The sequence below is a fragment of the Salminus brasiliensis genome, chromosome 11, assembly GCF_030463535.1.
Source record: "Salminus brasiliensis chromosome 11, fSalBra1.hap2, whole genome shotgun sequence".
Taxonomy (NCBI): Eukaryota; Metazoa; Chordata; class Actinopteri; order Characiformes; family Bryconidae; genus Salminus; species Salminus brasiliensis.
In genome coordinates this window covers 19,517,806-19,542,965 of record NC_132888.1, presented here as the reverse complement: position 1 = coordinate 19,542,965, position 25,160 = coordinate 19,517,806, and the positions used below count along the sequence as shown (strand labels likewise).

Genomic DNA, 25,160 nt, shown 5'->3' with positions numbered 1-25,160 from the left:
ACAGCCATAACATTAGTACCTAATTAGTTTCCTTTGTGCAGACTCCACTCAAACTTTTCTTGCTTTAGGAGATCAGTTTATCTTCTACTCACCTAATTACTGACATTAACAAAGGGGAGCCAGACTTGTTTATTCCACTTTATTTATACGGATAAATATAGACAGCTTATGTTCTACATGTCATACAGGCAGTCTTACATATAGTTCTAGCTCCATTTCCAAGATAGTACCCTCTTACTCTCACACAGCTTGTGTAGTTTAAGCAAGATGTGTTCCAGAGCTAACTTCTGTTACTGGTATTGTGGGCATCAGTGGGGGGCTTTGCTTGTAAATGCTATTTCATACCTGATGCACTTCAGTCAGTCAAACAAATTCACAGCAGTAGCTGGAAATAACTGGTTTTATCAAGAGTCTCAATGGGACTTGCGAAGCGTTTAAGAGCTTGTATTTGAATGAGAGTGCTACAGTCACAAGCTGAATCTCAAACGGCTCTCTTCTCCTTCTCCAACGCACCACATACTGTAAGTCATGAAGCTATTGCCTTTATACCCAAATAGCGCATTAATGTTAAGCAGGGAGTTCAGAAACCTATAGCGGAATATGAAGCGCCTTCTATTAGACATATAATACACTGCTAAAAGCTGAAAATTCTGGAATTAAAGAGCCATTCAAGATTCAGCTGTGGATTCTCTCTAAGGAACATACAACATGCAAGCTGCTGCTGTACTTCAGATATAAGTTTAGATATAACTATGGATATGGATGGTTTAAAAGGTTAATCTGGAGAAATGTGTTAATAAATGTGTTGATATATAGGGAGTAAATATGCAGTGCAGTTCAGGCTGGAACAGATAGAGATAAGAGCCATGTGTAAATGCACCTGTTTCTTTGCTGCATACCTAATCATAAACAGCTTATAGCTGCCTTCACCCTAAATGTGAATTCACCACCACGCCTACAAACACATCATTTTCACTGCATTTCTGCTGCATGGGTCTTAAGTACATGGCAAGTACAGCGGTAAATATATTCTGGCTTGGCAGGCACATGGGGTCTTATAAAGTTGACATGTTTTCAATTTTTGCATGCCGCACATCGGCCAATTCTGGGAGAGCATGAGTGCATCTGATAGGTCCCTCCAACATGGAGGAAAGGCTAGTTTAACACGAGCTGTACAAACAGTCGTGACCTTTCAAGAAAAGGTTAGCATGGAAGCAGGTCTCGGCCCAAGTTGGTTTCCAGGATTATAGGTACTAGTGTTAAAACTAGCTAGGAAACTATAGCCTCTGAAATAAACTTGCATGCATGCTAATGTGCTGTCTTCAGCTAGCCAGTATGCGTTTTTTGCACACCCTCCCTCGCTACTGAGAGCCCCTTCCACTTTTACGCCCAAATGGCAAGCACAGTGCAAACCACAAGGGGTGTGGAAAGGCTGCATGTTGCCTTTTACACTGCCATAGAAACTAAGGAGAATGCAGTACTCTATAGAGTAGAATTTCTGCTGTAGCATCATCTCTGAAGATTTTCAAAAACACAAACAATTGCATGGGAATTATGCATGAAGAAAATCAACCCATGAAAATCGTCTGTCTGTCTGTCTAACAGACACATTTCTATGGCCAGGTGTAGATGATAGTGGATGAATCTGGACATCATCTGTATATAAGACCCATGAAATGGATTTAGAGGCTGTCAGTATAACTAATGCCAGGTCTACACTAGCTGATTTTTAACCACATGTTCCCTGATTTGTTGCTTCCGACAATATTTTCACGCTCTAAAGCGATTTTCCACATCCAGAGCTTCACTGAAAGCAATTGCCAGCATGGATCTTATGGCGTTAGAAAATAATAGAGTCAATCTTTAACTCCCGGATCACGCTCCAGGGTGATCAGAAGCCCTCCGGTATTTTCAAGCATGTTTTGTTTAATGACTCAAAAAAACAATCGCCAGTTCTTTAGTATGAGATTTTCAGCAACATACGAGCCAGCGATGAGTAAACGAGTCATTCGGGTCAGTAAAAGAGCCAGGGGAAGAATAAGCAAAGATACTGGCAAATTTGGATAAGCTTGCCAAAAAAATGTATCCTTAACTGAGAATTTCTAGACGCTCACTGTCTACTACAATGTTAGGGGCCCTGTTTAACACCATGCGCAAGGTGTGTTGCAACGCTCTGTGTTGCTGTCTCTCCACCCCAACAGTCTATTTTAATGCCTTCCGACTGTGTTATTTAAATAGCAACAGTGCTTGCGAATATCTACGCTGAGGGGGGCGGTGGTCTCGAAATGAGGTGTGTTCAGGTAAATTTGTATTGCTATCTTGGCATCGCTGTGCCACTGTCTGAAAACAACCTAGGCAGACGTCAACAGTCAGATGACCGCACCTGGCTCTTAAAGGGAATGGCAGGTGACACGCTGATTGGTTTATTGCACGTTACGCCCAAAACACACCCATGATTAATTAAAAGACTTAGTACATGCCTTTTGTGCATTTCATACTTTTCCCATCTTTGCAATAGCAAAGACACACTGACACGCCCTTAATCAAGTTGCGTGATGCGTCGTAGACAGCTAGCCAAAAGATCGCTAATATGAGGCTCTAAATCAGCGGTCAGTTCAAACACTGTTCAAAATATAAGATCCTTGAGGAACTTTTGGCGGTTATTCAGTTTGAAACTGTGGAGGAACCTCTTAAGGTGCTTTAAGAAACCTTCAAGGAGTCTTTTATTAAAGTTCCTCAAAGCACCTAAAGAGGTTCCTCCACAGTTGAACCTCCAACTGAAGAACCTCCAAAAGTTCGTAAAGGATCTTATACTTTCAAAAGTGTTGGAATATGCAGCCTATTATCTCCAGCTCCCGCAGCAGAATACAAAACAAGACATGTAAACAAGACCTGTGAGGTGCACCATATCCAGCTTCATCTTTGCTTTTGTCTGGGGATGATAGAGTTGTGCCAGTTCTCTAGAGATTTGTTATTTTGAGGATCTTTGTGTTCGCCTGTGCCACGGCAACACTTATTATGTCTGTGATGCTCCGTCTTTGTCTGGTCGTCTATTGTGTGCCTTTTTTGACAAAAATAAAGAAAATTGTGAAGTTGTGTAGTGAAAATGTACCAATTTGGACCAATTGAAAGCAGCGTTATTCCAAAATTGGTTATTCTTGCTCCTGGGCAACATCTAGTGTTAGGATCCACCCCTAAAGGCACATGCATTTCTGGACAAGCTCGGAAATAAACAATCATCATTGAAAGTGTAAGAAGCAGGTGGACAGAGTCTACAAATATAACAGGACTCTACAGAAACATGACTATGCAGCGTTACACAGTGGCATATGTAGATATGCTGTTTTAGGCTTTGAATTCTACCAGTGAAGTCCTGGCCGAGGCTGAGGTTGCATGATGTAGTGGTTAGCACTGTGGTCGTCCAGTTCATATCTCGGAGGAATCTGTCTTTTCTCCATGTAAAAAAGGTGATATTGTGTTTGTGGTTCAAGGGGTTAAAAATGTGCTTAGAACCAGAGGTCAACCAGATCGATCCCCTGGACCAGCAGGAAGTTAGGGAGTTCTCACTGCCGTATTCACTAGTTTGTAGTGTGTGTGGATGGGTTAAATGCTGAGGTTGAATACTACTGTACTACTGGTTTAGCTACATCTACCTGGACACCACAAAAAACCTGACTGAACATTTTCAATGTAGTCTTCCACTAAGACCTAGAAGGCCTTGCGGGGTCCTCACTGAAACATGTAGCACACAACAAAGTTTTCCACTTCTCCTGGATCCCTGTCTCGAAAATGTAGGAAAACAAACACCCACACACACATTCACACGCTCCCTCATGCTGCTCCCTAAATCAGGGCTAGGGAACAGGAGGTGGAAGAGACTGATTATGAGAGACAGGCAACGTGTGTGAGAGAGAGAGAGAGAGAGAGAGAGAGAGAGAGAGAGAGAGAGAGAGAAAAGGTGATGGAAAATGAGGGTGAAAGACAGACGCAGCCGGAGAAGAGAGAGAGAGAGAGAGAGAGAAAAGGTGATGGAAAATGAGGGTGAAAGACAGACGCAGCCGGAGAAGAGAGAGAGAGAGAGAGAGAGAGAGAGGGAGAGAGAGAGTGAGAGAGAGAGAAAGAGCGAAGGAGGGAGTCAAGCAGAGAGGAAAAAAAAGCAGTGAAAGAATAGGAGTACGAGAAAGAAGACAGAAGGCGAATGTCATGCGTTTCTGACATAAGTAAATCAGGGCGAGATGAAGTGATGAAAGGCCTGACGAAGCAGCTCTGCAGAGTCTCTCCACAGCCGTGGTGTGTTCCTCTCTGGCCCTTGGCAATCTCTCAGCTCCTCTAATCCAGCACCCTTAGTTCTGCTGTTCAATTCGATATCTGAATAGCGCGTGCATGCGCTCGTTTAGATCTAATCCACTTGCTATTGATCCTGCGCACCACCGATCCTGACAAGGAACCCCTTATTTTTTGCTTATTCCGAGCCTTAAATGAAATTTTGCGGCTGATCAATAATGACAGAAAATGGAATCAAACGTGGCCTCCAGTCTTGCTTTCATTACATGTCAAAAAAATGCTGGTTTATCCAGACCCGGCGCGCAGTGTGCCGCGATATTGTGTAAGGCAACACACAGCGGACCATGACCGGAGTGTGATTGAGAGCATTACATGAATGTGGGATTTATTAGATGCAGCCCAAGTGAAGAAAGTCGCTGTATTTAATACTCAAGCTGCTAGCCTCCAGCCACCACCAGTATGGCCTGCGTGACCTCTCTGTAACAGGGAGAGAGTGCGGATAAAGATTAAATGACTGATTAGTCATTAGTGTGATGAGTTAATTGAGGGGGTTGCACAAGAAGGGCAATGGCAGACTCATGAGCTGCCCACAGAGGCGATGGACCTAGCTGTTTTCTTTGTTCTCAGGTCAGAAATGGCCTGATTTTCTAAGAAAAACAAGAAAATAGAGTTAGATGGTCCTAACCTTGCCATGTGCTTTTTCCATGTTTCATTTTTGAATTTTGGTTACTAGAGGTGTACTATATGGAGTATTTAGGACACAAAAGTATTGCTCATTCATTGGTCCATCTGAAATGAAGGGTATTAAAAAGAGTCTATCTTGTTTTCATTGGTGTAAATGTCTCTACTGTCCAGGGAGAGTTAGTTAGTTAGCATTAGTGTGGCCAAGGTGTTGGATGTATTGGATGGAGCACCATCATTCCAAAGAACTCAGTTTCACTGCTCCACAGCTCAGTGCTGAGCTCTAGCTCATATCTGACATTAGGCATGGTGTCAATAGGTTCATGTTTATCTGCTCCGGAGAGTCCTATTGGCTACTTTTCTATAGGGACTAGATAAGCTGTGTGTGTGCATTTGCACACATTGCATCTGTGTCAGCAATGGTTGAAATGTAAAGTAGCTAGAAGGTGTGTCCACCTTTGGACATACTGGGTATGTCATAGAACAGTGGTTCCCAACCCTGGTCCTGGAGGACAAAAAACATGTATATTACATTACATATAACTAAATATATTACATATACACTCACTAAATGACTTTTTGGAAAACCTGTACAGTTATTCATGCAGTTATATAATCAACCAATCATGTGGCAGCAGTGAAATGTCTAAAATCATGCAGCTATGGGTCAACAGCTTCAGGCAATGTTCACATTAACCATCAAAATAAGGAGAAATGTGAGTTTGAGTGTCGCATGATTGTTGGTTTCAGATTCATAATGCTTTCTTAAACCTCAGAATTGTTCACAGCACTGCTCGTATAATGCTGAATCCCACTGCCCTCGTAAACTGAGCAAATCCCAAATAAGGAAACACTGATAAAGGCCAGAATCTTATTGAAAACTGCATGAGTGAGTATTTAGAAGAAATATCTTCTTAATAACGGTTGGTGAATGAGGCCCAGTGTTTGGTACCAGATGTCTTCCGGACATCCCAAGCTGGTTTCTGGATTTAACAATCTGATTTAACATTTCATATTTAACAGTTATGCATTAATTAGCCAAACCAGGTGTTGGATGACAACTACAAATAACACTAGGCTGCCCCGTTTAAAGTGCTGGAACTGGTTCTAATATTGCGTTGTGATATTACTAGTGTTTTACTGAGCTAATAAAGTCTCACTGCCCTTCCTTATATGTTTGAGGCAGGGTTTAGGCTTTTGCAGTACTGTGTATAATTGTTATGTCCTGACATTTTGTAAAAACTAGTGTGTTTGTATGTGTGTCTGAGAGCAAGAGAAAGAAATAGACAGCAAGTCCCTCTGGCCAGCAGCCCATAAAGCAAGCCACTTGCTCCAGGCCTCCTGTCTTCTTCTTGGAGCCACTCTAGCCATGACGAGAGTTATGTTCCCATTGGCCACACGTTTTCCAAGGTGTTGAGCGTGGAGAAGGGGATTCTGTCCTTTCAGCCTGCTCTCCTGCGCCACAAAGCCTTCGCTCCTGCTGACTGACCTGAAGCACTGGCAGCAGGACAGCTCCTGCCTGGGAAAGCGTAGGAGCATTTCACACGTGTTCATGTCTACTGAATCCTGAGCGATTTCTTTTGTCATTTATAAATGTGTAAGGATTCCACTGACCAAAACATCTTTCAGATGTGGAGGCTGTGGAGTGCTGGGGATAGTGATGAAGGGCCAGATTGCTGTTTGCCTCATGTCCCTTCATCAGCTCCTTCCCTGCCTCCTGCAGCTGACACTAGTGCAGGCATTTATTGTGACATTCCCAGGCGGCGTCAGGGAGAGAAAGTTTTTGCTTCACACCTCCGGCACACACATGCACACACACACACACACACACACACACACACACACACACACACACAGACATACACACATAAAGCAGAAGAAAAACATGTTACATAAGAGCCTGGAGAAGCCTGAGAGCTCGCAGTGGACTGGGCAGAGTGGAGGTGGATTTGCCCCAAAGCTGCTTTTTCATTGGCCGGCGTTTGGCCGTATATGCTTCTGTGGTTCACAAGGCCTTTGAGGCCATGCTGTGTAATTTACAGATGAATACAGCTGTGTAATAAACATTCCAAACAAAAGCGCTCTACTCTCTGACATCTCGCACATCCCTGTAGAACCCTGTAGAACTCGATGTGTCTCTGCCCATTCATTTCATTTTCCTTTAATAACGTTTCTGTGGGTTTATGTACCAACAGTAGTCATATACTCGAAGCAAAAAAGTTCTATAAAGTACTGAAAAGGGGGTATTTGGCTCATAATGGCTGTGGAACAGTTTTTAAAATATTATAAACGTTTTCTACCAATGCAAAGAACCCTTGTAAGCATGTAGGTGTTTTTCTGCGTGTTCATGGTTCTGTATAGAACCATTGCTTCCACTATAGAAACCTTGCAGTCTGACTGACATACTTTTCATAAGCTCAGAGTGGGCGGGGCTAAACTTTTAAATGACCGAACAAGGAGATGTTGGTTTCAGTGACATCACAGAAACTGAACTTAAAACTGGCTGTTTTTGCTGTTTTCATATCTAAAGCGTACAGGCTGGGGAGTAAAAGGGACATTTTTTGAAAAGGGACTTCTGGTGGTTGCTATGGTGTTGCTAAAGGGTTGCTAAAGGGGTGCATGAGTGTTGACAGGGTTGCTAAAGGGGTGCACGAGTGTTGACAGGGTTGCTAAAGGGGTGCATGAGTGTTAACAGGTGGTTGCTCTGGTATTTCAGATGGTTGCTGTTGAGTTGCTTTGTGGCTGCTAGGTGGTCGAAAGGCAGTTGTTATGCCAAGCTGTTGCCAAGTGGTTGCTGTGAGACCCCATGTGATTGGTTGGGTGTTGTTCATTCTTACTAACAAAAACCTGTTGCTACTTTAAGTAATTCTTACTAACAAAAACCTGTTGCTACATGGAAATTGTACATCAGATCAAACTGAGCAATCTGGAGTTAAAACAATGTCAATATCCTGGAAAATCCAGGAGAAAATTAACAGGAAACCCAGAAGAAGAAAAATAATATACACTGTATAGACAAAAGTATTGGGACGCCTGTTCATTCATTGCTTTTTTCCGAAATCAAGGCCATTAAAGAATTTATCCTGCTTTTGTTGGAGTAACTGTCTCTACTGTCCAGGGAAGGCCCTTCTACTAGATTTTGGATCATTGCTGTTAGGATTTGATTGCATTCAGCGACAGGAGTGTTAGTGAGGTCAGGATGAATGTTGGATGATCAGCACCTTACCTCTTTCCTACCTCATCCCCAACTCCCCTACTCATCCCAAAAATATTGGATGGAGCACCATCATTCCAGGGAACCCAGTTCCACTGCTCCACAGGTCAGAGCGAGGGGCCTTTATAGCCCTCTAGTCCACATCTGGCATTGGGCATGTTGCCAACAGATTCATGTTGATCTGCTCCAGAAAGCCCTATTCTTTTGCCAGTACTTCTCTACATGGCTGGGTAAGCTGTGCACGTGCATTTGCATATGTTTCAACTTAAAGTGTCTGAATGTGTTCATTAGAATGGGCGTAATCTGATTGTGTGATTTCAGGGAAACCTTGATGTATTTGAAAGATATTCCAATTTGGGATCAGCACTGTCCACCAGTACGCACTTCTGTGCAGGGGCCTTCCATAGTCGGAAGCGGCGAGCGGCGCTGAATGCTGAGTAAACGCGAGTATCACAGCACACATTAGTGAACAGCGTGGTGCGCTCTCCCTCTCTCTGTTCCACCGCTCATTCCAGCTGGCTTCTGCTGCGCCTCTGCTCCACTGCTTGCTGTACTTTGTTGATTGCGCCTTTGTGTAAACTAAAAAGGGAGTTTAGAGAAGGGCTGTAAACAAAGCGCTTGCTTCAGCTCGCGGCAGATTGCCGTAGTGCTGAACTCGAGTCAACAAACCCTGTGAGCTCCATATGCGAGCCTTCGTTTGTGCTACTCGACAGTGCAATTAGGGTACCGGCTCACGCGCAAAACTGCACTCGCACAAGTACAGCGTTCATTCTACCTCTCTCTCTCTCTCTCTCTTTGCAGAGATCTCTACTTCTGTCTCTTAATGTAGTGGTTTAGTAGTACTGGCAACTGTAATCGCTGACAGCTCTGATGTTGCTCTTCAAACCACTGGTTCTCACGGAGGGCTGCAGCTGCCTTCGCAGACAGGCCTGCTTGAATTCATAGATGTAATTACAGCTCTTCCATTCTCCTGCTCAACTCTTATGTCGCTCAATTACACTAATATGGGGGAGGGGTAATTACAGGTGCATTTATGAATTTTTGCCTTGGTGCAGGCCCGATTGTGGAATACTGGCCTATTGAATCATCTCAGTCGTATATGTCAACCCTCATTTTTGTGCTTGAGGGTTCTATGGAATAGTTGGGTAAGTTGTTACTAATTATACCCTAAGATACACCCATGTTCTAAAGCCTCCTTGCTATTAAAGCTTCACATTTCCTGGGTGTCGGTAATGTACACTCTTAAAAATAAAGGTGCTTCAGTGTTTCTTAGAGAGATGTGATGTAAATGTGATGAACCTTTCAATTGGAAAAGAACCTTTACATCGACTGGTGCGTCTTTACACTTACACATCTCTGTTACAAACATGGTTTCTTATGAAACCGAATGTGGTTCTTTGGCATTGCTCAAAGGACCACTCTAAGCACCTTTGAAGCACCTGTATGTTTATAGATTCAACTCTGTGGTTTCGCAGTCGCTGCCTTACTGATAAGAGACTGTTAACTCATGGCTGGCACACTGATTGTACATCTAACTGCAGGAGGACCTGGCTAATTGGTTTGGACTATTGTACAGCAACTGTTTTCCTGTTCTATTGCAGCAGTAATTGGCCATCTCCTGTGCCCATTGGAGTCAGATAGCTAAGCGTTTTCTTTTAGCCAAGCAAGCAAGTGCAATTAAAAAAAGAACCAAAAAAAAAGCCCATTATCCCTTCTGGATGTCTTGGCAGTTGAAATAACACAGCATGAAAAGGTCACAGGGAAACCTGCCTTGAGTGTTCTAACACTCCTTTTGTCTATTTCTAGGGAAGAAGACCGGGGTATTTTTCCTTCCTGGACCCGTTCTCTCCAGGGGTCTGGCTCTTCATGTTGCTGGCATATCTGGCGGTTAGCTGTGTGCTCTTTCTGGTTGCCAGGTAAATACCCAGCTCCATGCTGATTGCCACCAAAGAGGAACTGGTACAACACCCTTACAATGGAAAGAAAATCAAGGCGGTCCAGAACATTTACATGCATGTTGATGAGGCCTTTTATGCTGGGCTGAAATGGGTAGAATTGCTGCATGCTGACAGGCAGTTATGTCTTCCATCCACATTTTGTCAGTCCATGGCAGAACAGTATAGGGAAAGATGGCTTTCTGTATTTTGGGAAAATGACTGGCTGGTGGCTTTTGTTGTGCAAGGTGAGTTCTATAGATGTGGAGATGTTTGCACTTGAAATTAAAACCAGGTGACTCTTTCAGAGTCATGCAAATGTTGGACCTGGAGCACTGTAATGTTAGGCTGTCATGCAGCCGAGGGAGACTCAGTGCTCTTCTGCACTCTGCAACACATCGGCAGAGTGTCATTATAGCGCCATCAGTCACAGGCAGGCCCGTGCACTCCACACTACCTCCTTTGGGACTGAAAAAACAGGTTACACAGCCACCAGGGATTGCAGGTGACTTCATGCTTTGTCAACTGTTAAAGTCGTTCCTGACTAGCTTGTGTTTGCCTTTCCTCTCTTTCTCTTTCTCATCCCTTCCCTCCCTTTCCACCGGAGTACAGGCTCACCCCCTACGAATGGTACAATCCACACCCCTGCCTGAAGGGACGCTGCAGTCTGCTTATTAATCAGTACTCTCTAGGGAACAGCTTCTGGTTCCCCGTTGGAGGGTTCATGCAGCAGGGCTCCACCATCGCCCCAAGAGCGCTCTCCACGCGCTGTGTCAGTGGAGTATGGTGAGAGTACACACATTCTAACCCACACAGAATCCCCCTCCTACTGTCTCCTCTGACCCCAGTGGCCAGTGGTCTGTAAGTAATAGACATGGTAGATGAAAGCAATACAGCCATGCCTTCGCTCTGCCTGTCTGTTTTCCTACCATGTTATTGTGCTGTCATTTATATGGACCTTTCAGATCACTGCACAGCAAAGTCAGTGGAGAGTAAAAGGAAGATAGGAGTATTCATACAAACATGCAGCAGTCAGGGTTGTTTTTTAGTCCTCTCATTCCATTCAGGTTCCAATCTCACGCTAGGATGTTGGTCTGGTTTCATGACCATGGATTGAGCCTGGCAATGCCAATGTTGTGGCATCTCTGCAAATTCAATTTTCCTCAAGGATTAAGCTTAATCTGGTTCTGGCAAACCGGCATGTAATGTTTTTATCCACAGCATGGCTGAGGCTGATCTCCAGAATTCCTTTTCCCATTCGTTTTATCCTCTGTTGGCATTCAGGTGGGCCTTCACCTTGATCATCATCTCTTCCTACACGGCCAACCTGGCCGCCTTCCTCACTGTGCAGAGGATGGAGGTGCCCATAGAGTCTGTGGACGACCTGGCAGACCAGACGGCCATCGAATACGGCACCATGCACGGTGGCTCCACCATGACCTTCTTCCAGGTAAGCCGTCTCCAAGGGCAAAGACACGAATGCTGCCAAAGCTCCCCGAAAATCGATGGCATGTCAGCGGGCTTATCGGACGTGTCACCACTGCTCTTACCTGCTCAGTCTTTATCTGTTTGCTGGCTTAATGTCATTGCCATTCAATATCTTTGCCCCCCTTCTGAGAGCTCCTCGGACTCTTGCTGTGATGATTTCTAAGGCTCTGTGCCTCTTTACCTGCTTCCTCATGGAGCTCTGCCTAGTTGACACATCCATGCAAGCCCTGCTCCATCACACCCACTCCAGACTGTCAGCGCATCATCTCGTCTTTGATTAGTTACATCAGTCATGCTGCTTGAATGTACAAGCTTCAGTGAATATACAAGCATGCTGGTCCCTGAAGTGGAGGCTGCAGAAACATCAGAGAGCCATTCATTTCTCATGTTTCTGTTACTGGGCGTGAAGATGTGCTAACTCATTCTTGTTTCTCTGATCAGAACTCCCGTTACCAGACGTATCAGCGCATGTGGAACTTCATGCACTCTAAGCAGCCCAGTGTGTTTGTGAAGAGCACGGAGGAGGGCATCGCCCGGGTGCTGAACTCCAACTATGCCTACTTGCTGGAGAGCACCATGAACGAATACTACCGGCAGCGCAACTGCAACCTCACGCAGATAGGGGGCCTGCTAGACACCAAGGGCTATGGCATTGGCATGCCTCTGGGTGAGGTTCCTAGCTTTGGCAATGTGATCTTAACTGTTCGCTTCATGTTTACTGCAGTGTTCTTTGAAGTCAGGGAACTTTATGGTGAGTCAGAGATGATCTTAGAGTAGCACTGGCTTCTCCAGTCTTGCTTTTGCAGTACCTGTGCCCTTCACATTTTACTGATTAACTTGAACCAAGCGTGTAAGCGCTGGCAGGAAAACAATAGTCCAGGATTGAGAACTACTGCATTAACAGAATCCGTAATGAACTGTTCTCTCAGAATGGAGTGGGTCTAAGATCATTAAGGTGCGATTAGCGTCGATTTGTCTCTCACCACTTTCGCTGTTTGTGCAGGCTCAGTGTACCGGGATGAGTTTGATCTGGCCATTCTCAGACTGCAGGAAGAGAACCGTCTGGAGATCCTCAAAAGGAAATGGTGGGATGGTGGCAAGTGTCCAAAAGAAGAGGACCATCGAGCCAAAGGTGAAGTGCTCTGACTAAATTCTACATCCGTATTATCATGTGCATGGTGCTCTCAGTTGTTATGTAACTTGTTGCCATTTGTATATGTTTGCTCTACAGGCCTTGGCATGGAGAACATCGGTGGAATCTTCGTGGTGCTGGTGTGTGGTCTGTTAGTAGCTATCTTCATGGCTGTGCTGGAGTTTGTGTGGATGCTACGCCAGACTCCGGGAACAGAGGTGAGAGAGGGCTATTTTACCTGCCTCTGCTTTATGTCCTTCTCCCCATCCACACGTCTCCCTTCCTGAGCCTTTTCCCCCTGTCCAGCCCCACCCAGCCCTCCAGCCTTACAGCACAAACACCAAAGAGTATACCTCACACAGGTCCACTGGTCTCCAATGGCCTGTACCAGCTCCACAGGTAGTCCTTAGGGGGGTGATTATCGCCCCTTTATTTCTTAAAAGTGCAGATTTTAGAGTCAACTTTAACATCTGACATATTATGAATGTATAAGCTCTTGTATTATTGTGTGTTTGATGTGTCAGATTGGATTGTGCTCAAGAAAACACTGTGATTTTACTGTGTTTTAAAGTTAACCCTTTTCTTTTGCTAAATAAAACTTCAGAATGTCCCAGTAGAACCCCAAGACATGTGACTTCTTTGTGGGGGGTGCATATGCATGTAAGGGGCTGAATACATGTTGATCAAGTTAAAAATTGATTTTTTTTAAACAGTTGCAGTGTTGAGGCTAGACACCATATGTGAATGTGCTTTTGTTACCATAAGTTTGAACATATGTGAGGGAGGGGGAAATAGGCTGAGTGTCAGACTGTGGGCTTCTGCCGGTCCATCCTGTAACCATCTGTCTGCTGCATCTGAATTGAAGTGAGCTGAATGTGGATAAGAGCTGTTTAATTACCCTGTTTAATTAGGTTTAGGTCTCTTTTTACTGTATTTCCTTTCTGTTCCAGTTGACTATCATTCTGACTCAGCATGCTAAGCTATAATCACAAACTTGAAAGGCCCACTTGTTTCTCCATCACATTTCAAAGCACTCTCAGTTTATACAGTCAGGTTCGTAAGTATTTGGACAGTTGATACATATGTTTTTTTGTAACTTTGTCTTTTTATTCCACCTTTTGAAATGAAACAAAATTGTTTAACAAAATATTGCATTAACTGATTAGGACTTTGCATAGTCCCTCCATCTTCACAGGCTCAGAATAATTGGACAAAAGACTGATTAGCAGTATCATGGCCAGATATGTCCTGTTTAAGGAGATAATGGGTCTGGAGTTGATTCCAGACAGGGTCTGGAGAGTTCAATTTGCATTTGATAGGTGTTCATTGGAAGTCCTAATATGTGGCCCAAAAAGGTCAGTATGCAAGTGAAAGTGACCTTTTTTACACTGATAATACAAAACCAGCTCATCAGAGAGATAGCTAAAATTTTAGAAGTGGCTGAAAGAACAGTCTGGTTGATTTTTAACAAGAAGGAATGCATTGAATGTTTACCTCATTATACAAACTACTATTAACACGAAAGACCAGACAGACAGATTAGACTACTTAGAAGTCATTTGAACCATCAGTCTAGACCTGAAAAAAACTGTTTTGGAAAGACTGGGAGGGTTCATGATCTGAAGCATTCCACTTCATTTGTCAGTCATGGTGGAGGCACTGCCATGGCATGGGCATGTATGGCTGCCAGTGGAACTGAGTCATCTGTGTTAATGTGACTGCTAATAGAAGTAGCAGGGTGACTTCTCAAGTGTACTGATCTATACTTTCTGTTTACATTCAATACATTTCTGATAAGGCGGTGCTTTACAGTATATATGGATAATGATCCAAGAATACTGTGAAAGCTACCCAAGAACTTCTCAAAGCAAAGAAATGGAATGTTCTTAAATAGCAGTCGGTCAACCGACCACAGCCCAACTGAGCATGATGTTCTTTACTGAAGACAAAACTGAAGGCAGTACAGAAAGACCCATGAACATAGCAACTAAAGGTGGCTGCAGTAAAGGCCTGGCAAAGCATCTCAGGGGAGGAAACTCAGTATTTTTAATGATGTCAATGAGTTCTAGACTGCAGGCAGTCATTGGCTGCAAAGGCTTTGAATCCCAGCATTAAAAATAATCCTTATGTTAATTATTGTTAGTTTGTCCATCCAGTGAGAATGGAGGGATTGTGTAAAAATGGCTGTAAAATAGTTCATGCAATGTGTTTGTAAAACCTCGTGAAGTAAAGCCCAACATCTCCACTTCAACTCCATCTCGATTGCCTCATTATAAATCCACTGAGGTGGTGTACACAGACAAAATTACAAAAATGTATCACTGTCCAAATACTTATGGGCCTGACAAATTCCAATTAGACAATAGGTTCATGCATATAAAACAGTTAGCAGTAAAAAGCAATCAATAATCAATAAGAAACTCAGAAACTTGCAGCACTTGGCGATGTGTCAGTGCTTTCAGGCTGTTCAGGCAGGAGCAGAACACAGGCATAATGCCAATGCTCTGATACACAGGCTGGTAGAACATGTATGAAAGTTTTTGCTGTGTTTTTGTCATTGTCTGTGTAACGTGTTTGCTTGCTAGTTCCTGCTAAAGTGTGTTTTGAGTGTGTGTGTGTGTTTTGAGTGTTTGTGTGGGGGAGTTAGGGGAATGTGTGTGTGTGGTCATTCGGTATTCCAGGAAAGAGCAGGCAGTGTGTCCATTGCTGTAACAGGTTACTGTGATTTTGAAATGATTAGTAGTGTAGAGTATGATTAGCACTGCCACTTTCCACCTCCCACCTCCACCTATAGCTGCAGTTAACATGATAGTTGAAAAGTCAAATTTACATTCTATCATTATATCCAGATATAGGCGACATGTTTAATGCCTGAGGTTTGTGTCTTGCCATGGAGCTAAAAGGCTAATAGAAGTAAAACAGGTAATACTTTACAAAAAGGTAACATTTGTAAGGCTACACAACACCTACATAAACCATTAATGACACCTGAGATAAATCTGAGGTAAAAAAAAGCTTTTTTTGGAAACTTATTCCATAAAAACATCAGTTGTCATTAGACTTTCTGAGGTGAAATGGCATCAGAACTAATAAACACATCCTTTACAACAACAAACACTTGTTGGAATAATCCTTGGGAATGTTTATGTAAGTTTGTCAGTCGTCATTAAAGGCTTATATTGGTGTCATGTAGTCTTACATTGCTGTCTTTCAGTATTACTATAACAAGTAACGGAAGCATATAGCCATCAGTTAGCAATGTGGAATGCTAACTACCCATCTAAATCATCACACAATTACTGTATGTAGTTGTTATATAATCTCAAATAGACTGGATTATGTGGTTTATTACACTGTATGTGCTGTCATCTATAAAATACTGTCATCTATACTGTCATCTATAAAATACTGTCATCTATACTGTCATCTATACTGTCATCTATAAAATACTGTCATCTATAAAATGGACAAAAGTAAATAAAGTCTTCAGGACATCTGCTAGTACTGTTGACACGAAGTTGCCCTAAAATATATTTATGTGTTAGCTGCATTAGCCTTCTAGCTCCAGCACAAAGCACTGATCACCAAACCTGTCTTGATTGATTAACTATGTTTGGAATAAGAAGAAGGATGTGTAGAACTGATTTTTTGATAGTAACCTGAGCTGAAACCTGCCACAAATTTCACCCCTAGAGACTCACATACAGCTTCTCCTGTATGCACTGCAGTCTAGATGTCTTAGCAATCACATGATGTACCTTTATAAAGGTTGTGTAAAAGAACTGTATGAGTATTTTAAAAGTTAAAGGAATAGTTTGACAAAATATCAGGTGTGCAGGATTATTTATTTTCTTTATATATATATATATATATATATATATATATGTATATATATGTATATATATATATATATATATATATATATATATATATATATATATATATATATTGGTTTCCATATTTCTTTCCATAATTCCATAAAATGTGACAAATAACAGGCTTCCATTAACATGATGCAAACTGATTGGTGAAATAAGCATTATTTAGTGTTCAGTAAACATTTTCAAGTGAAGCCAGAGTTCTCAAACTTCATTCACCTGAAGAATAGCTGCATAAATGATTACATAAGCATGGTTCACATTTAATCCCATTTAATTTTTTTATTTAGTTGGACAATACACTCCCTCTGTAGATTATCTAGAATCTGGAAAAGTTCAAATTGTTAACTAATCTGATAAAAAATAATTAGGAGTACAGTAAGAGTTAGATCTAGGTTTAGGGTTTAGTAGAACTTAAATTGAATTAATATTAGTTGAATAAATATAAGTTACGAATTCACCGAGCATCTAAAGTGTGCTAAGGGATTCCGAAGCTCCACCTCCTACACAGTCAATTCGTGGTGTTCCAGGTACCCTGTTGCCAGACCCCCTTGGCCTTGACCTTCCACTGACTTGACTTACACTCATACCAACACCTGCTTCTCCAGTACTTTGCAGTCTACTTTCTGGTAGTTTTTTTATGAATACCACCATCTACTCTTTGCCTAGGCAACAACTTAGGCTAGGCACACTCATTCATCTTCCCCTTTCATCCTGACCGTTTTCCCAGCCTGGCTACTGCACTGCTGTGGTCAAGATCACTCTCTCCCGGCCCTCCTGCTATGCCACCTAATGTCCATCTCTTCAGCCCCCATCCCAATAGGTGTTCTATCCCACATACTTCTATAGTTTTCACCGTCTCCAAGTTTGCCAGAAGGTGATGGACCCCTACACTCTGCTGGATTTCCTCCATTCTGTGGGCTAAGATCAACCACATAACCTTGACATTAGCTAATTTCAGTGCACTACCTGAATATGGCCAAACTGCTTGTCTTGTACTATAGAGGTACTCTTTCATCTCTTTCTCTTCATCTCTCACCTTCATTCTTGGCTCATGTTTGCCCCCAAGGACCTTCAGTTGGGCTCATGCTCCTTTGAGCCCAGACTTGTATTAAAAGGACCTTACTGATTGACCCTGTGGGAAATGCATCCCTTTATCATCAATGGCCTTCTTGGCCATCAGCGGTTTGAATGAACAGGCGGAGTGATTCACATCCCCTGGGATTAATCAACAGCTATCACGTCCTCCTGCTGTGATGAAAGCAGCATCTAAATGCCCTAGCCTGGAGCATATTCCTCACAAACTCTTTATGTGCAGTTGACATCCAACAGCTAGTTCCAGCATCATGACCATGATCTCACAACTCTTTAACAGCAGCGCACTATAAGTGCAGGTCAAACAGGCCAACCTGAGAAGACCACCTGTTCACCTGTTTAGGCTAAATTCCAGCAACCCAATTGAATCCTTCAGCACAGACACTTGAACTTGCTACCACCTGACCTACTTTTCCTTTCTGAAACTAGTTCCTTTTGCAGTCTCTTTGTACAAAGTTCTCTTTCTAAATTATTACAGTTCTCAAGATACCCTTTCAGGATCAGGCAGTATCTTCTGTATTCTAGGGACACCGTCTAACTGATTGTGTGCTGGCCTTCTCAGGCATACCACACTTACTCTCACGGTTTGTCACCAGACAGAGGCGGACGTACTCGCAGGATAATTTAATGCCAGACAAGAAAACAGAACAAACAGAAACCAAACAAGCAAAGCTTACTAAATAAACTCCCATAAAAATCCCATAAACAGGGCAGATCTACAAACCGTGAACTGACATGGCCGTGAACGCAACAGGAACATCTTCTCACACACATGCACAAGACCAGACAAGGGACGACTGCTGAGAAACACCTGGGACTAACAAGGGGGCGTGGCTACAAAGGAGACACTGGTGGAAACACTAATGGATAGGAGAGGCTAGGACAGGCAAGACACAAACAGAAACAAACAAAGGCAGACATGACAACAGGGGCAGGCATGACTCTTACACACAGTTCAAGACCTCAGAAAAGCTCTACATTTCAATAATTACTTCTTGGGGGTCTGAGCTTCAAGATGTAATTATGAAATATAATAAAAAAAATTTGTATGGCACATAACGACATGCAATCACATTATCTGAAAATAGGTTCTTAGCTACCTTTGCATTGATTTAAGATTGTGGTTTGCATCATGGAATTGGATGTCTGTCCTCAAAGCTTTGTAGCCTTGGTACTAAACTATTATAAACCTGTAATAGCCTGACAGCCTCACTTTGAATGGGAATTCCACTGATTTGTCAAACGTTCTGTATAGTTAAATATATATATAATCTTTTTTCTACCATAGTGTGTTTCACATGACCACTTTGAATTACATTTCAGCCATTAAATACGCATCATGTGTGTTTCAGATTTGTTCAGACTGTTCCTCTAACAGATGTTTTGGCCTAGTCAGAGTTTAAGTTGTAAGCCTTTCTGTGCACCTTCACTTAGCTTTCTGGGCAGCCTGTCAGTCACATTAGGCTCATTGTAGCTGGTCTATTATTCTGAACAGTGTGCTGGCTGTGCTGCCTGCAGCGTGCAGTGTATCAGTGAGACCCCCTGGCCTCTTTCTCTTTCCTCTCTCTTTCTCTCTCTCTCTCTCTCCTTCCTTCTCTGTGTCCTCCTGTGTACATGTTTCCCAGCTGTCGGTGTGCGAGGAGATGCTGCGGGAGCTGCAGGGCATCGTGCTGTGCCGGGACAGCCTGCAGCTGCGGCGGCGGCGTGGAGGTTCCTCGTCTCTGCGGCCGCGGCCCCTGGCCCTGGAGGAACGGCGGGCGCGGGCTGCAGCTGCCAGCTTAAGCAATGGCAAGCTGTGCACGGGTACAGGCCTGCCCGAGCCCCTCCCCCACAGACTGGTGCAGGAGGCGGCCCTGGCAGCACGCGGCTGCAGCCACATCCGGATTTGTCCTGAGTGCCGCCGCTTCCAAGGACTGCGTGTGCGTCCAGCAGGCCCACCAGGGGCCTCACCCACGCACAGCGAGGACAGCATGGAATGGGAGAAAACCACCAACAGCAGTGAACCTGAATAACCAGCCGCCGGAAGTCCCGCCTCCACATTCCAGAACTGAATGGGGCGGGAGCATAACTGCAGAACACGGTACTCACACAAACCGTGGAGCCTAAGATAGACTCTACACATCAGAACTCCCCATGCGTGGATGTGTTTGTATTTCACAACCCTTCTCCGGAAGGGCTCTGGATCCCTGTATACACTGCCCTCTCTGTCGTCTGCCCCGAATGGAGGTTTTTGGAGCAAACAAGCAGAGGGGCTTTGTACTATGCAGTATTTTTTCCTCTTTTTTTCCGTGCTGTTGATTTCATTTTTAAATTATTCCTCCTTTGGTTGTGACAGCAGTATATTATAATGGCTATTAACAACTCATAAGTCCTCATTTTATTTCCTTGGGCCAGCAGAGAGGCATTCCTTACATGGGGGAGCTGCAGAGAAGGACTTTTCACACCATCGTGTTCCAGAACCCGTTTTTTTTTAAGTGCCAAATAAACTTTGTATTGATTTTTGTGCTGTTTCAGCATCATGGCCTTGAGAATATGACAACAAAGAGAACTCAAACACAAAACCACAATGGTCTGTTTTTAATTATAGTGATATTCTATTATTAAAAAAAAGAAGATTTTAAAAGATATTTCCTGGAGGTTTGATGTGCATGTCAGAAGGTTTTCAATGTCGGTGAATGAAGAGTACAAGAGATTTTCTTCCCCTAGTCTGATATCTTGCCCTGAAATTTCCAATCCTGAATCAATGATATTTGGAAAATGGCTTCAGCTTATACTAGAAAGGTGTCCTGGTTTTGTTGTTCAAGCATGACATAAGACAGCAGAATGAAAGGTTCTAGCTGACAGATGAAAGCTTTTGACAATATTTGTAGCATTTCACATGGCTGTGAAAGTGAAAATCATGTTCATTTACATCCTTCTCTGGTGCCATGCCAGCAGGTAACAGCATTTTAGCTGCTAATGCCAATTAGAACCTGTAAATCTTGCAGTCTTACTGTCTGAAGTTCAACATTGTTGAGTCTCCACTCATTCCCTGAAGGGCACATAAAAGGGGAGATGACATGTTCCTCAATCAACAGCACGGTTTCAATGGCAGTCTTTGCACATAACATGGGTCTATGGGCTTAAGAGCGTACAGTAGACACAGTGTCAGGGGAACAATATTATTTCAAGTAGCACAAAACATTTTAGAGGAGTCCTAAAAAGAGGACATGTCATCACCCTCAACAGGTATTAGAAAGCTCATCATGATGCTCAATCCATAGGTCACCACAGCCCTGTAAGGTCGGCCCAAGTAGAATTTCTTTACGTGTACAATTTAAGGAACATTTACTGGAGCTTAACTAAGATCTTCAGATAAGCCCACACTAGACACACTAGAAATGCTGTGTTCAGAATCATTAAGCTTTATTCATTTTGATTTGTATTATTACGTAACTAAAGATCTGCTGTGTACACATCACTAATTATGGTGTTGTTCGCTGTTATAATGCATTATAAACACCTTAAGACCTTGTTATACAACTTATTGAGCAAGGTTGTGTCCCAGGTAACATGACTTAGTCATGGACGTTTAGTCAGGGAGTTTACTGCTTTAGAGCAATGGTCACCAACCATTCTCCTGTAGATCTACCATCCTACACACTTTAGCTTCAAACCCAGGCCACCCACCTGTTCTGTCTATTTACTGCCTTCAGAAGTGCTTGATTAGCTAACTGGGATGTGTGAGATTTGGGTTGGAGGTGAAAGCTGCAGAAAGATACTTCTGCAGGAGGAAGGGGGTCGGTGACCAGAGAACTGTCCATTTCTACCAACAACACAACTTCAATTTCTGTTCATGATGCCAAAAAGGTTTAAGACGCCCAGACAAGAGTTCAATTTAACCAGATAACTATATTCACAGCTTGCCTGTTTTTGATTCTTACTTAAGATAATGAAGTGCAAATTGACTTGAAAATGTGTTTAGCTCTATTAAACTTGAAAGCAACAACTCCAGAGGTCACAACACAGAACCTAAAGGAAAGAAATGTTGCCAATTATACACTAATGAGATGCAAATATAGAAAAGATCATTTAATGCTCAGTCATTTACATTTACACTGTTTATTGTGCATAATTACTACTACATTTTAAACAACTGACCTCAACTTAGGTACAAATACATAATGAGCGAAAGCTGAATGCACTATGAAGAAACCTTTGTGTCTAATTTGGGCTTTACTAAATGAAAAACAAGATCTTAATTAAGCACCAAGTGTTCCTTCAAATAAAGCTCCTAACATAAGCTCCTAAACAGGAATTATTCAGGTTTCAACATTCATGTCCATAAATTTAGTCAACAAAGGACTTTTGCTTTCCCAGAAGTGAGATGTTGAGATATGGGGGCCCTTTTACTTTTAACAGTACCACAACAAGATGATACCAAATGTCCAAATGATTCCATCAAAATTACACCCATCAGTCATAACATTAAAACCACACAGCAAGTGAACAGTCACCTGGAGGTGATGTTTTGGAAGCAGGAAAAAATGGGCAAGCATCAGAATCTGAGCCCCTGTGACAAGAGACAAATTGTGATGGCTGGAGTACTGGATCAGAGCATGTCCGAAACATCAGGCAGGTCTTTTGGGGGATTTATGGTATGCAGTGGTCAGTACCTACCAAAACCGCTGACCGCTGACAGTGTCATGGGCATCCAAGGCTCATTGATGCGATCCATGGAGGCCCCACCCCACCACCCCAGGACTTAAAGGATCTGATGCTAACATCTTGGGTGCCAGAAATCACAGGACGCCATCAGGGGTCTTGTGGAGTGTATGCCTGAACAGGAGGAGACTTGCTTTGGTGGCACCAGGGGGACAGACACAATATTAGGCAGGCAATATTAGGTTTTAATGTTACGGCTGATCAGTGTTTATTTAATTTAGCTGAATGACATCCCCCTTCACCCCACACCAACAATCAATTTTATACTGCAGTTACTGCAGTACATATATTTCAAGAGTTGCCAGAGTCTGATTTTCTTACATTTTTCTTGAGGTTTTTTTTTTGTTTGTTTGTTGGTTTTTTAATGACGATGACTTCGGCCTGGTATTTCACATCTATCAATAATAAATGGAGGTGCGTTTTGTTCTTGGAGAGATTGACCTTGTTATTGAAGACTACTGGAGATCCACAAAGGCTTTATATGTTGGCTGGACTGTCCCTCTCTGAATTCTCATGAAGCTTGGATCTATCAGCGGAGATAAGCAGAGAGAATGTAATATTAAGCTGTACAGTTTAAAGTTCTGTCACGGATCATGTGAAGGCTACAGTGTGTGTGCACTTAGTCCTCTCTGTAAACATTCTACTTCTAGGTGTGTAAATAGAGTCGGCACCAACAAGGTTTCCCAGTGCTGGTGCAGGAACTGCCGTGTGCGGTGGAACACCGCGAGCAGCGGAGGGCTGTGTGTACAGGTGTGCCCCAGTTGCGTGAACGACCTTGCACAATCTGTGTGTGACATGTTTATTGTATGGGTAATGGAACATAAATGAATTTGCTCACAGAAATCGGAAGATGTTGGAAGTGGAAGCGTCTTTGCGAAAGCAGCAAGGACAGATGCGACTTAGATGCCACTTGACTGCTCTCCATGTCAGGGTTTTGACCGGCGAATGCTCACCCAAGAATGTTAAATCAGCCAAGCTTGAAATACGATTGCCAATTAATTTGACAGGAAGAAATGATAGGGAGAGCGGAAAGGGGCGTGAACGCACATAGGAATTCCAAAGACCATCACTGGGAAAGCTTGTGTGGAATGGCAGGATTTGGCTGCTATGTTTTATATGCTTTATTTTCTTATGTTGTCATTTTTATTCCACTATAAAATACATTTTTAAAAACATCTAGTCCATTATTTGGTTTCCCACCAAAAACACGACATGTTTTCTAAAGCAAAATGCATGGGTGCACAATGATATGGGAGTCATACACTGCAGGTGACTGCTTTAAGAATGATCATTTAAAGTGATCTGCAGCAAAGGATCAGATATTTAGATTTGACCCATATTTTAAACTGATATGTACTAAACTTCTGAAGAGCACTCCATTGCCATGTTATGGCACACCATTCAGCTAATACTGGTAGATTATAAATCACTTATCATTGTCACACAAAACCCTTGCTTCTCAAATTAGCAACTTTACAAAAGATGAAGAAAAAAAAGCCTTGTTAACTCCTGGGTGGCACAGTGGCTTGGTGGTCAGCACATTTGCCTCACAGCATTGGGGTCTTGGGTTTAAGTCCCTATCTGTGCGGTGTTTCTATGTTCTCCCTGTGTCCACAGGGGTTTTGATCAGGTGAAAATTCTAAAATTGTATGTGTGTGAATGAATGTATGTCTGAATGTCCAGATATGAATTGGCACTCTGTCCTCCTAGTGCTTGTTGCAGTTCTGCAGGTGGATGGGAATACACTGCCACTTGTCACCAAGGTGTGTTGGTTGTGTGTTGAGTGTAAAGGTTGTGTTGCTTATGTGTCCTTGAGTGTTCGAAAAGTGCGATATAAGTAACCTTCACTAATTCAGTCAATGGAAGTCAATTTGGAGCATTTCTGTTGTTCCATTCAGCGCAAAGAGCAACTGCCAGATTCACGTTATGTCCAAAAACAAAAAAAACAAAAAACAATACAGGATTTTTGCAGGATAGTAATGAAATGTTTATGTAGCATCATCTGTATTGGCAGCTAAAGTGGCTAAGAACAGCAGAGTATAGCTGAGCATGAGAGATGTGACCTCAAGGTGAAGTAAACGTAAGCTAGGCTAGACTAAGAGAATAAATCTTAGCTTCAAATGACCACATCAAGAAGTATGTTTTTTTATTATTATTATTTTAACCAGTAAATAAAGGTATAGAATTTGGAATACTTCAAATATTCAAATTAGAAAGTGTGAATTTCTAATCATTTAGAAATGAGTGGAGACTTATGAGACATAACTGAATTTTGGGAGGAGGACCACACCCCAAACTTCCCCTCCTGGCCCTCAAGCCCCTTATATAACTCTGCTTTTTAGTCCAACTCCGTGTCGAACAAACGTCACACCCTTACTCACACACTATACCAACAGTGTACTGGGGTCCTGTTCCTTACGCAGACCACAGGAAAGCCAACCCAGTCTTTAGCCAAGCCAAAGTCCACCGTTCTCTGATCATGTTAGCACCCTTTTACAAAAAGGTCAGATATTTCTTCAGTCTTATCTCTTCTGTTAAAGAGTCAAACGACTCTCGGGTGGATCTGATCCACTCATCAGAGGCTTTTGCACAAACCTGTGAAGTCTATACAGCTCAAGTGCTCCCTGTCATTAAAACTGAAGGACACACCAAACACTCAAAGAAATAATAAAATACTAAGATTTCACAGATTCGACTTTTCATACAAATTCTTTAGCTGATAACATCATTCATAATGAAAAACTAGAATA

The 25,160-nt window shown here is 42.7% G+C and overlaps 1 protein-coding gene across 2 annotated transcripts in view; it reads left to right on the top strand.

The window, feature by feature from the left end:
* The window catches only part of grik4 (glutamate receptor, ionotropic, kainate 4), a 510,448-nt gene extending 486,865 nt beyond the window's left edge, over positions 1-23,583 (top strand). For both annotated transcript variants that reach the window (XM_072692120.1, XM_072692119.1), the window contains exons 16-22: positions 9,986-10,095; positions 10,726-10,899; positions 11,398-11,563; positions 12,043-12,268; positions 12,605-12,733; positions 12,833-12,951; positions 19,332-23,583. In XM_072692120.1, coding sequence (XP_072548221.1) covers positions 9,986-10,095; positions 10,726-10,899; positions 11,398-11,563; positions 12,043-12,268; positions 12,605-12,733; positions 12,833-12,951; positions 19,332-19,718 — 1,311 coding nt within the window. In that variant the 3' untranslated portion in view covers positions 19,719-23,583. The remainder of the gene's footprint in view (positions 1-9,985; positions 10,096-10,725; positions 10,900-11,397; positions 11,564-12,042; positions 12,269-12,604; positions 12,734-12,832; positions 12,952-19,331) is intronic.
* The last annotated feature ends 1,577 nt before the right edge of the window (positions 23,584-25,160 follow it).